We start from the raw sequence: 14,020 nt of genomic DNA, 5'->3' as shown, positions 1-14,020 counted from the left end.
CCATACCTGCTCTGGTGAGCTCCAGATCAACATTCCTACCAGAGAACTTATTTTAGAGGCGTCACCCATAAGCAACTCAAATTCATTATAAACTGAACTCATTCTCTCACTCCTCCCCACCCCTACTCCCCTTAATCTGTTCTTCTAGTGTTCCCTATCATGGAAAAGAGAACAATATCCATTCTAAAGCCCAAGGCAAAAACCTAAAATTCATACTATATTCTATCCATCCCTTACTCTTATAACCAATCCCCAAGTTCTGTAGAAAGCAAACCCCCAGCACGCCACCCCCATCATGGCCACTGTCAATGCTTTGCTTTGCCCTTCATAACTGCTCACTTGAACTAACTGGTCCTCCTGACTTCAGTCCCTTCAAACGATCTTGCACACAACTGAAAAGTTAACTTCTTAAAATCCAAGTCTGCTTACGTTACTTTGTACTTTAAGAAGAGAAGGATGAAGACCAAATCCAAAAGTAATGCTATAGTAAGCTAAATACAAGGCCATTTCACATGATATAATGCAAAAAGAGTGTACCACCAGATTTTTTTATGGTATGTTCCTAGTCTACCCCACACTATATGACTAAACTAAATACACTAGTAAGTGTGTTTCAGTAAAATAGAGGCCACAGGAAAGCAAAGAAAATTCAACTGCCTTCTTAGAATCAAAAGTGAACACAAAATGGATCATAACAGTAATAAAGGAACCTTAAGGAAAACAAAGGGCTTCCCAGATCTATAAGACAAGGGTGAGTTCAAGCTGAATGTATTAGCATGTTTGAAATGAATGCTGTAATCAGAAAAGGATCTGGCAAATAAAAGCAAATGGAGAAGCTGAAGGAAGAGGGAAAAACCATCCACCCCTAAACTGAAAGCTGAATGAGGTTGTCTCAGCTCCTTAGCCCCTCCAAGGTCAACAAAAAAAAAGTCACTTCCCAGGTCAAGTTCATGCTAACTAAACCACCTGACTATGATCTGACCTGATAGGTAAAGCTGACCGACAGGAAGAGAATATTCCAGTCATTTGACTTGAGTCTTCAGGTCCCCCTAACTACTTTTATTTGAAAAACTTAAAGTGGCATATTAAGTAGGACCTAGTAAGCAAATATACATATCAGAAAAGTTTATAATAATCGTGCCAACACACACATATCATTATAAATTAATAAACTGGAATTCTGGCTTTACACATCATTGTTGCACAGCTGGTTAACGAATTTAAGTCCAACCCTGGGATGAGGAGCTGCTTTCAGCACGCTGATCAGATTTCTAAGAGTGTTAAATCCAGGACCAAATATAGGATAAGGTAAATTCTATAACTGTATGTGTGGCTATTGAAATTAATTAAAATTAAAAATTCTGTTCCTCAGTCAGAGCCACTTTTTAAAATATCCACATGTGGCTACCACATTGAATAGCACAGACACTGAACATTTCCTTTATTATAGAAAGTTTTAATTGGACAGCATTGTTCTCGAAGACAACCTTAAACTAACCCTACTGTAAGTTCTCCTGAGACACAGCTGGGCAGGTAGTCTTGGATAGCTAACACAGACTGCTACAGAAAGTAAGAAATAAGATATTCAACAACAATTGTTTCCTTTCCCTTTGCAATAATTTCTTGAAATCAGAATACACAGTTTTAGCTTTCAGGATTTCTGCCTCTCTTTTTATCACTGGATGACACTCTAAACTTGAGGCACGGCCATTAGAAGCACATCCTCTGAAGCCAGAATGCCGGGACTTGTAACTTATCTTTGTCTCTTACTAGATGTGCGACCTTGAACATGTTAACTACTCTATCCTTCAACTTCCTCATAAGTGGAAATAAGTGTACCTACTACGAAAATAAAATGAGTTTAAACATATAAAGTGTTCAGAATTGTGCTCAATACAGAGTAAGTGCCCAGTAAGCGTTAACTACTACGATTTTTTACTACCACCACCACCCTGACAGCTCTTCACGTCGCAAGTGTGAAAAATGCTCACCTAGGAGAAATATTAACAAATACAAAGAATTAAAATAAAACAACAAGCACCAAGTCGAAGTGTCAGTCTACGATAAAAAGAATTTTTTTTAAGAGTAAAGGAAATGGCTAACATGGAGTGATGAAATACCAGAAAAAGTCATGAGTTGCCTGACAATGTCTCACTTGTAAGGCTAACAAACCGCAGGTCAAAAGAAGTCTACATAATAAGCTACTGAGCTATTTAAATATCCAATAAAAACTAAGGAGGAACTGAGAAAATACAGGTTTGAGTTCACTAGACCAAATACTTTCCTGTATAAACACATTTTGACATTTACATGTACGGCCTCCCTTACACTCCCTAAGTTACCTTTAGGTTCACTTGATGAACTGACTGAAGATCTTCTAATCTTTTCATTAAGTAGGGAGAGCACCAGACATAATTAAAATACCATGCCCGATACTGCTCTATCACATGTTCTCCAAGTGGAAACCGCTGTAGAAAACCGTACCTCGCTCGGAACAGTAGACAGACAATATGAAAATCTCCAAGTTGAAGTACAAACCTCAGGAAATGTAGTCATATGCAAAGACCCAGAGCAGATGGAGACACACAGACCTAAGCTTAAAACTTGGCTCTGCCATTTACTAACCATACAATCATCCCAAGCAATTTGTACGTATTAAATTATGAGCTTCACTTTACTAACTGTAAACTACGGTAAAGCACGTGCCAACTGAATGAGAAATATGCGTAAAGAGCCTACAAAAGCTCCTGGCACTTAGAAGGTGCTCGACAGAGAACTGTAGTAGCTACGGCTGGTCAATTTCCCTGAGAAGACCCTCTGAGAGTCCTAAGAATAAAAGACCACTACCCTACACGGTAACTACAAAAATTATTTTGACCAGGTATTAACTATAAATCACAAGATAATGCCTCAAAATTATCATTATTTTTATATTTTACAAGCTATTCCTCAAACAAAATTCCCTTGTTCACTATACTGTATTCCCTATCAGACTGTGACTACAAACCATTTAGGCCTATTCAACAAAAATAAGTGCACTTCTTACACTGAAACAAAGTTTTTACCAGCAAATACCTTCACTAATCCACACCCAAACATGAACCCTAAGCACAATATCTAACATTTCTTCCTTTCTCTATTAATGGAAAAAAAGTAAAGAAACTTTAAATTTCTCTCAGAGAGCTGAGTTCCACATAACAAAACAATACAGGGTCATTGCTTACCTGGAAAATATTTTGTACTTCAGATCCACCAATCCAGAATGAATGGGGGTATTCCCTTTCAGACTAGTCTGAGAAAAGACAGCAGTCAAGCAGCTTCCAAGATTCTTTCCGTTTACTGTATCCAGCTTTCTTCAACAAAATCCCAAACATGCACTTCGGTAACTGTTGAAAGACAGAAAGCAATCCATACACCCACCATGGCACCAGCGGCAAAGGACAGCCACCAAGAAATGGAAGGAAGGGTCAACGGAGTGGTGGATCTGAGGCACAGAAAAAAAGTTACAACCCCTGAGTGAGCTCTTTGGTATAAAAGGTCTGCAGCTGCACTGCTCACCTCTGTGTTCAGAGAAGGATAAGAAATTCTACATGGCAAAGAAGGAAACACCCCTAATATTAATATTTATTCATGATAAATATCATGCAATCTCCAAATGAGAGCAGCTAAAAACTTAGTCTATTATCCACAGAAATTGTCCCAGACCATTCAGCTACAGTGAACTTCATTACCCATTTTCTAAGACAGCTCCTCTACTATCACAGAAAGTCTGTCAACCAAAACTAACATGGGAGGGCTCAAATATCTCCCAATTAAAGATACGTATTTAAGCACCTAACAAGAAATCTTTTAGTTTCTACATATAAGACATCAATCTACATATCACCCAAACCTTCAACCCTCGGCTGAATAATAGGACATTTTAAAACACATGGCATAATTTTAAGAGTGAACTTCTGACTCAATAAAAGCCAATCCCCACAATGGCCAGTCACTGGGTAAACTAGAGAAAATAATAAAGAATAATAAACAATTTATTAGATGACACCTTTAAATACATAAGCCCAGTCCACATTATATCAACATTCTTTTATTACCACACCAACTCTTCCACTAAACTGTTAATTCTAAACAAACTGTAAGGGAGAGAAAAAAAGCATTCAACAGGATGACAAAGATAAAAACTGAAAATTCCAAAGACTGTGAAGCTGCTTACATATAAATTTGCTACTTCCTCAACTGCCACACTACTGCCAAAATGTTCCGATAGTAATTATAATACCTACCTTGATTTAAGGGATACTAATGGGCCAGGCAGTTTACATTCATGACTCATATTTAATTCTCAAAAAAGATAAAAAGAAATAACTTGCCCAAAGTCCCACATCTACTAGGTGGTAGAGCCCATGCCTTTTTCACAGAGCACTGTGGCTTCCCAATTCCAAGGATCAAAAATGTCTTGATTCTTGAGCAGAAGAAACCAAGCTGTCCTTTCAAAGGTCCTACGTTAACTGACGTCAGAATGGAGAACCACAAAAATACGGAAGAGTAAGTACTCCAGCCTAGCTAAGCTAAAATACAACTGAACTTGTTGAGCCAATCTGAAAGGGCCAACTCTCTGGATGTTGTCACTTAAAAAAGCATTTCTTTAACAAAAACCATGCAATTCTAAGGCCCACAATATTAATATTATAACAAAACACATTATAATGTTGCCCAAGTAGACTTTGTGTTTAGTGGCAAAGATGTGTCTGGGACAAAGAATCCCAAATCCAGTTGAAACCGAGGAATTTTAAAACTCCAAAATTGGTCCATAAATAGTCCACAGGTAAAAACTAAAGATGTTCTGATTTTTCATGTTATAGGCAAACTGAAATGACTGACTGAAAGACCCCACGAGTCAATGATTAACCTCTCCATAACAGTCCGGTGGAAACAGCCTATACTTTCAACTTAAAGGTATTACGTAAGTCAAATCTCAAGCAAAGATTAAGTGCTCAAGTTTCTTCCGTTACTTGAGAGCCTAAGAATAAACTGGAAATCCAATTCTGATCAAAGCACCTAGTGGGCTACGACTCGTAGTCAGTTAACTGCTCAAGTGATACACTCCACTTTTCAAAGTATAACTCACTACCATGACCAAAATGCTGAACAATTACAGCAAAACACAACCACGACAATTTGACTAATGGACTCATTTCCGAGCCTCTTGCACTGTCAGGCCTTTTCCTTGTATTAGTGAGCTAATTTTCCCCTGTTTTCCTTCAAATAAACATTTACTGAATGCCTAATTGGTGGCAGGCCTTATGCTAGAGGCACAAAGACACAGAGCAGGAGTAGAAGGACTGAGTCCTTCCAGTCATCTGCCCCTTTCTCTTTGAGTCTCCGGAGAGATCATTCCACAGAATCAAAATATATTTTATTATTAGTTCCCAAAACTGGTTAAGTGTTCTCAATTCGACTCTTAAAAAAAATAAAAATACATTTCTCAGGTTCCTTTTTCTCAATAGCAAAGTTCTCACTTAATTTTTCTTTTTCTTCTGTGGATCAGAGGTTTGCTATTAGAGAATGGTTTCCCTATATTCATTGTACTTATATTTGCACATCTCTCTACTCACAGACTTTTTTTTTTTTTCAATTTACATGTTAATATCCCACTGTGTCTACTTCACAGCTTTCAGTCTGTGAAGGTCTTCATTGTTGACTAACCCTGAGAAAGAATTTCCTAAAAATGCTTCCTGCTGACATCACCAAACTCTGCAATCTTTGAATTTTGTTAAAACAATAATAAGATCCAGGTTAGAGATACCTTACTGGACTGTCAGGTCTTCCTGGTTTGTCTCTCATTTGCCTACAAAGACAAACTTCCTGTTAGGCAATTGCAATCAGCAGAAACTTAACTGAGGGTAACGAGCACATTCTTGACCAACAGGTTTTCCCCCTTTGTCAACTAATTCAAAGAAGAACAATACAACGCAGGAGGAAATCTTGTATGACAGTCACCGCTTATTCTGTTAAAGGTCAAAATCACCAGCTTCGCTAAAACAAGAATAAGAATTTGAAAATCCTAATGTCCGTGTCTAAACTAAACTGACCAAACATAAATCACAATGCTCAATGGTAATATGAACAGTCACCAGCCTCTTTCTACCAGGATACCTAATACAAGGTTAAGTTGGTTCCTTCCATAGTTAGGCTACAGGTCTAATTACGTCAAACTAGTATTTTTTAGTAATTGTAACAGTACTTCCCAGATTTCCAAGATAGTACTGATTCTGTATGATTTCATCATTTCCCCCAAAGATGGGTTATTAAGTGTATGGCTAAAAGCGACTGAATTTTAGGCCTCTGTAAAGCTTCACAAATAAATACATGCACAAATCATGGGGGAAAATCAAAGCCTTTTTCACACCAACTGTCTTGATTGTGCTTTACAAAATATGGTCCCTGTACCTGTGGGAAGAGTCAGCATGGCAGGCAGTTGCTGAGAGACAAGACTTTGCAAGGTCCTTTCACATATGCCTCTCATAATTCTCCCAACACTGGGAGCAATACCTACATTTTCTTATTTTTACACATAATGAAATCATACCAGAGAAAGGTTAACTTTCTTAAGGTCACACAGCCAGCAAGTCACAGCTAGGATACAAATTTAGGTGTTTCACTCTAGAGTCCATGCCCTTTATGCTAAATCATGCTTCTCTAAGGTCACAGGATCCTTAGAACTTATGGACTGTTTGGCAAGTTCATATCAACAGAGATAAAAGGAGTTTGGTTTCCTAAACACTTTGCTACCAACCACTCTCTGCAATGTATATAAATCTATCTGTACGGTTATAAAAGTCTGTAAATCATGCTTAGAATGTCTGTGGATGTCTGTGCACCACTTAACACCCTCCTCTTCCCCTCAGCAGTCCTCTATTTAGCTCCACCTCTATCTTAAAATTATCAAAAGGAAATCTTAAAAAGGTTTCATAGCATGAAAAAAAAAAACCCAACCAAACATTAACTTAAATCAATAAATATCTATTGCATAGTTAAGCGCTAAGCATAGCAAAGGATTCAAAGGACAATCAGATATGGCCTCTGATAGGAAAAATTGGACAAAATCACAAACTTTTATGATACACAGGAAGGATAAGTCCCGTAAGAGTTGGGAACAGATTATGATGAGAATTCGTGAAATATTCCAGAAAAGAGGATGGCTAAGACACAGGCAGACAGCGACAATACATGTAAACAATCAACAGGAAAATTCAACTCAACATGACTGAACACCTACTATAAGAAGGCACTGGGAGAAGTTCATCTTTTAATAGGGGACACAAACAGGAAACTCTAACACAAGCCCAGAAGGGCCTCAAGATAAATACAAAGTGCCAGAACTCATTTATTTCAGTTAAAGATGATTATCACGCAGGCAGTGCAAGAGATATAAAAACAAAATGGTAACTGCCACCTTAATATAAACTGACATCAAAAGGAGGAGAGGGGATAGGACTTTATTGGCATAAGTGGAAGAGAAGCTTGCTGAGATCCGACCTAAACCAATCTGGCCAGAAAGTCAACTCTTAGGTCCTTTCCGTAAACATCAGCAGCCTTCACTATCTGGGTTAGGTTAGTTCACATCCATCCTGACAAAGGAAACAGTGTGAGCAGAATCTGAGGAACCATGGTCTTGCACGCTTTGGCTGGAATATAGAGTAAGTGAGGAAGAAAAAGCTGTACAGGAGGCTAGAATTGGAATTACTAGAACTTGAAATGTTTTCTTTCCTTTAAAGTATAAATATCATCAGATGGAACCCAGGATCCCAGGTACCTCACAGCGCAGAAAAGTTTCTTTCCAGAATTCATAGGATCAAACAGGACTACTCAGAAGGATACATGTGCTGTTCTGTAAATCTGTGTAACGGGCTAGCAACCCACCTGTGCTCCACAGTGCTCTCAGTTTTCAGGGTACAACAGTCAGGGCCAAGAGTGCCAAGACTTGTGTGCAGGATCATGTTCATCCTTGTCAAATCCAAAAGGACATCTAATCTACTCCAAAATTAGGGATAAAAATTGATGATATTTGAGTCACAGCCTTACTGCATTTGGATCGTCCTTAAATCTTTGTCTACTTAATCTGCATTTGGTAAATCAGCACATGGCTAGAGGTAGATAAGGATAAGTGATGATGACAAAGTAAGACCCAATTTCTTAAAGGAGTCACTAAACAATCCCACTTACTCCGCCTACAAATCCAATGACAAGAGGGGGGGAAATCCACAGAGAGAAACATAGATAGTTCCAATCACCTAACTCAGTCTCTTGCATCTCCTTGGCCTTGTGGCCTGTATGTACTTCAAAAGCTCTAAAAATAGAATTGATATTACAAATTCTGAATAGGTCCAATGCATGTACCTGTATTACTACATTCAACAAGTAATATAGCCACTTAGAGATAATACAGAAGGGAAATGACTCACTTAAGGTCACTTAGCAAAGAGGGGAACCATTCAGTGGCCAACAATAGAGTACAAACTGCCCACTACTGGGGGGAGGGGGGGTGCTCACATCCACAGAGGAAGCAGGATCACCTTTCCTAAACTTTTAACATCAACTTCTGCTAGCTTCTAACAGGCAGGACTAACCATCTTTCTCTTCCAGGTAGCAGCTCTGTGAGTGCTTTCTAGTAATAAGTGTCTGAACATTAATTCACATTCCTAACTCAAGAGTTAAACATCATATATAGATACACGACATATAATGGCACAGTTTTCTGTCCATTCTTTCCAGTGAAGTCCACCACACTAGACATAGCCTGGTGAACTTTTGCGTATTTCCAAATGGATTACTACTTTTCTACCTCATTGATAATAAAGCTAATTTTACCAAAGTCAGCAGTTTGAAAAACAGTCCCACAAACTAGGTACAGTACAGGGCCAATCTAAGGCCATGAAAGTCATTTGGTGGTTAAATTATTCACCACCAGCCATTGTAAATTCAGTTGTCTCAATCAAGAGTTTATAGTCTATATTAAAGACTGAATCCTATGAGGTAGTTTAGCTGGAGAAGCACTCTTTGTGGACCTGGCCTAAGGCAGAGATAGGAGCCACAACAGGGGTTACATTTTGAAGATTTAATTATTCTCCTATGACTAGTTTTATTTCTTAGTAAACTAAAAAAGAGCAAGGAAACAAGGAGAAGGAATCAGAATCAAAGGAAGTAGAGGGATGAAGATTAAGAAATTGGTGATACCCAAGAAATCTGTTTCCTTTCTTTGATACAACATACTCTGGAATATCAGATGAAAGTTATCCTGTTAACCATTAAGTACCAAACTGGTACAGGCAGAACAATCACAAATATTTGAGTAGCGAAGCTGACTCATAAAAAAATCTAAAAATATTTCATGCTTTAGGCTTTCAAAAATACCATCAGTTTAACTCCTTCCACTCTTTTAATCATGTTACATTAAAACCAATATAAAAAATATTTTTAACCTAGTTCTGGAAACTGTAATTAAAATGCAATGAATACAGAAAGCCACATGCTATTAGATTTTAAGGCATTATCATTCCTACATTTGATCCTGGATTTAGCAAATCAGTTAAGTACCTATGCTATCTACTACACTAAAATAAATACATATATATTTATGAAAAGGGTTGCCTAAGAGTCAACTGGTAGCCCTTTGAGGGAATATTAAAATCCATATATTGAAAAGCCCTTTTAAAATTGATCTAGATAACTACTTTGTTAAATTTTCTTTGTTAAATTTTCTAAGGATGCCAGTTTATAATGTCCTTGAAAAGGCTGAAATATCTTTTCAGGTCATAGATAAATACAATCATGTAAAATCAAAACTTTTTAAATTTATGAGCAGAGGAAGCCAATATATTTAGGCCAGACATTTTTTTACAACCATTCAAAGATACTAAATGGAGTACACTGTATTTATTCTAAATCTTTCGAAAATTAAGACATTTTAGTTATTTTTAAGTGAATGAAAATGAAAGGAACACCGAACAGTCAATTTCAAAGTATTAAGTTATAACTTTTCGATATGAAGTATTCCTTCTGTTATTAAATAGATGTATTGTACTCGTAAAAATATGTGCTATACATGTAATTCCAATTACAGTATTTTACCAAAATAACCCCCTACAAAATTTGCCGAATATCAAAGGCTTGACTACAAATGTTTGATAAGTTATACTGAAAAGGAAAAAATTTTAATAAATGAAAATCAAATAAAAACCCACAGGTGACAGCGTCCCTTAGAAAGCAACCACACATGTGAATGCGCACACGCACACATGTGAACGCGCACACGCACGCACGCACGCACACGTACACACAAATCAGAAACTACCAGAGTTATTTTCCCTCTAGTTTTCAAGACTGCTGGAGAAATCTAGTGAATTATGCGAAGGACAGCAAATATTAAGCTGCCTCTGTATTTATGCTACTGTACTTCCATTTTTAAAACATGCATCTTAACTCCCCAGATACCATCATCCACAGAAACCATGCAGCTATCCAAGTGACTTTCAGTGTCACCATTTATTATTTATAGCATTAAATGGGGGAAGTGGCTCTGATGTCACCGACCCTACCCAGTGGAACCACTGACTCAATAAACATTTTCAAACTGGAGAAAATCTGGCTAGGAAAACATTTTGCTGTGTTAAGTAGATTCTTTCACCTTTCCTCTCAACCTTGGGGTAGAAACTGTTACCTTGTTAGGAGAGATACAAAGAAACTGTCAAGGTTTCCACAGGAAGAAAACCTGGGCATGTCCATTTGCTGAGGCAGACTTCCCCCTCCCAACTCTCCAGAGCCCAGTTTGATTTCCCTAATGTTCAAATTGGCAGGTACCAGCTGCCATATTTTATTTCTTCCACCAGATCATCCACCAAGTAGCAAATTCTTCGTTTCTAGTAGCCACTTTCTTGTGGTCCTGTTTCTAAAAACCATTCTGGCTCCAAGTCCTAAAGCGGAAGGGGGTTGGGGTGTTCGTGAGGCCAGGGAGTCTGGCCTGGCTACCAATGGTTTCTAACAGAAAAGTGATCGCTTCCCCAGGGGCCTAGGATCCACCTCCCCCCCCCTTTTTTTTTTTTCTTTTTTTTTTTAAGAAGAAAGAACTGGCGGCAGTGATGAGGACAACCCCTCCCCCTCCTCCCCAGTTTCCCAAAGCAGCTCTGGAAAACGTGAAGTTACAGTTTCTCGTTCCTGGGAGATGGAATCCAGAGTACCTGGGGCCTTGCTTATGCAAACATCCCTCTTGGCCGAGTAGGAAACCCTTTGTCCGAGAAGCCGGACACCACAGGGACCCAGGAAAGAGGCCCCTTATCGGTCACAGTCTCAAATCCGAGAGCTCCCCACCTCCACCCCTGTGGGGCCTATGCCGGCATCCACACGGCCCTCGGTTGAGGAAAGGGTGCTGAGACCCCTTCTAGGACGCGGAAGCCGAGGCCCTCCCTGATCGATATTCTCTGTACCCCCCTCCCATCACCATCTCACTCCGTTTGAGTGGGACTTGCAAGAGCGATGCAGGCCTGGGCTGGAGAAATGGGGGGGGGGGGATTCCCTACTAATGGGGAAATGAGATGCTGGAGTGAATGTGAGCCAAGGCCATAGCATAAGCGAGCGAGGGTCGTTCGAGAGATGGGCCCGAAGACAGGAGGGAGGGAGGGAGGGAGGGAGGAAAACCGAGGGGCATGGAAGGGGCCGGGCCAGGTCCGGCCTGAGATCTCCAGGAATCCAGAGGAACCGCGCCGGGCCGGAGGCCAGGGAAGGCGGGGGGCCCAGGTCCGGGCCGAGGCAGCGGGGAAGGGCCAGGGCCGGCCTCGCGCCGGACGTTGAGGTGGGCAGGCCCGCCCGGGGCCGGACGGACGGAAGAACGGACGGTCCAGCGGGCCGCACTCACCATGAGCTCGATGGTCTTGTCCTCAATCACCGAGTCGGGCTCCATGGCGGCCCCGGCGGCCCCGCCTCGCTCTCCCCGCGCAGCAGCGAACGGCCCGGGCGGAGGAGGCGACGGCGGAGGCGGCAGAGGCGGAGGCGGCTTTCGCACCCACTCTAGCTGCCAGCCCGCCCGGGCCGCCGGCAGCTCCGCCCTCCCCCTCGGCGAACGCAGTACGCAGAGCGAGGACTACAGCTCCCAGCAGGCGCCGCGGACACCGCAGAGCTTTGTGGGAACGAGAAGCCGACACCAGGCCAATCTCTCCTAGAAGCCGGAAGCTGAATTCTCAGCCGAAAGTAGCACGGGACTGAGAGTGCGAAACTTGCAGTCCTGAAGAATTAAGGCCTCCCTCAAGGTGGGGTCTCGGGATAGCTACGACTACATATCCCAGAAATCCCTGCGCGCGGGTTCTCCTTCCGGCTAGTTTCTCCTGATTTCCTGGCAGCCCAAGACTACCCAGACCGGGACGGAAACTCAGAGGCAACTCTTCGCTTGTCAGAGCTCCTGCGTGCGACAGATTTCCGCACATGCGCAGTCGGTGTCCGCACCGCCCACTCGACGCCGAGGTAGTGGTGCCGCTGGTCCACTGGAGTCTGCGGTGGAGTGAGATGTTGGCGACAGGTGAGTTCTAGGTGCGTTACAAGGGGATGGTCTTGGGGCTCGGGTGTGGGAAGGGGCCAGCGAGCGAGAGAAGCTCGAGCAAAAGAGGAGGCTTGGAGAGAATGGGCATCCCAGGAGTGAGGGGTTTGAAAATTTAGTTGGGCTAGATGAGCTGTGGTGCTGTCTGTATGCACCACATACTGGGAGGTGAAAGGGAACCTGTATATATTGAGTTCCTTTTACTCATTCATTCGTTCAGAAAATAATTTTTAAACTTCCAGCCTCTGCCGAGTACCAGCCTAGGCACTGGGAATCAGCTCCGAACTTTACAGACAAGGCTTCTCTTCTCAAGGAGCTTAATTGGGGGGGGGGGGGGGACATTAACCACCAGAGTGATAGTTTCTAAGATAGAACACAGCTGGAGACCTGGAGACTCCTAGTGAGTTCTGCCTCCGGCTCTGTGTGAACTTTGTCAGGTCCGTCAGTACCCTCTAACCAAAGACGACCATGAGCACACAGATAGCTGAGCAAGCGAGATTTATTCCTGGTTGCAGGGAGGGAGAACACACACCATGAAGAACCGTGGGGCATCTCAGTAGGCGTTGTCAGGTGATTTGGGAGAGGGTTTAAGGAAGTGGGGCTGTACTCTGGGTAAAGTGCTGTCAGGAAGTGGGGGTAATTCTGTGATTGGGCATCTCAATAAATCTTACCTAGAAGGAAGGAATACTACACTGAGGCTAAAGCTCTAATTGGTAGAGAAACAGGAGTCCCTCATTAACCAGGATGGAGGATATTTGGTCATTTTTTATGTTTTGGAAAGTGTACATGTTTTATCTGCATTCAGTGGTCTTGCTTGTGTATTGATGTGTCATGGTCCCAGAATGGCAATGCCTAATGTTTATGTTCTGTGAAATTATGTTCCACAGGAGAAAGTGAGGCCTAGCTAAGAAGGCCAGGCAATCATCTAGTAACATTACTGCCTGCCTGATTGTATCAGGCCAGCTTCCAAATGTCAGAGGCTGCTTTTTCTCTTTCTCAGGTGTTTTGCATTCTCTGCACCTGTAAAGTGAAGCGACTAGATGATCTAGAAATCTTTCCATTTCCAAGGGCCAACTTCTTACAGTAATGTATATGCATGCAGGACACAGTGTAAGTTCTGTGCAGGTAGAATTTTAAGTTTCATGGTCCTTATGTGATGCTTTCCACCAAGGGAATTGAAACAAAAGCAACAGGAAGAAAGAGCACAGAATTGGCAAGTTATGGCCACTAACTTGCTGTCTGAATTTCACCAGATTCCTTTGCCTATCTGGGCCTTGAGACATTCGTTAGTAAAATAAAGGGGTTGGAATAAATGACCTCTGTTTTAGTTACCTATTGCATCATAGTAAACCAGCTCCAAGACTTACTAGCTTAAAATAATAGTGGTTTATTAGTCTTTACAATTGTGTGGTTTAACTGGACTCAGCTGGG

The 14,020-nt window shown here is 41.3% G+C and overlaps 1 protein-coding gene across 6 annotated transcripts in view; it reads right to left on the bottom strand.

Moving 5' to 3' along the window:
• Positions 1-12,166, bottom strand: part of FBXW11 (F-box and WD repeat domain containing 11) — a 112,470-nt gene extending 100,304 nt beyond the window's left edge. For 5 of the 6 annotated variants that reach the window (XM_032465097.1, XM_032465100.1, XM_032465098.1 and 2 more), the window contains exon 1: positions 11,915-12,166. In XM_032465097.1, coding sequence (XP_032320988.1) covers positions 11,915-11,959 — 45 coding nt within the window. In that variant the 5' untranslated portion in view covers positions 11,960-12,166. Of the gene's footprint in view, positions 1-3,224; positions 3,387-11,914 lie in introns of all 6 variants that reach the window. The other variant, XM_032465101.1, reaches the window with a different exon arrangement.
• Positions 12,167-14,020: the final 1,854 nt, after the last annotated feature.

The sequence above is a fragment of the Camelus ferus genome, chromosome 22, assembly GCF_009834535.1.
Source record: "Camelus ferus isolate YT-003-E chromosome 22, BCGSAC_Cfer_1.0, whole genome shotgun sequence".
NCBI lineage: Eukaryota > Metazoa > Chordata > Mammalia > Artiodactyla > Camelidae > Camelus > Camelus ferus.
The sequence above is the reverse complement of the archived record's forward strand: the minus strand, read 5'-3'. Positions and strand labels throughout refer to the sequence as shown.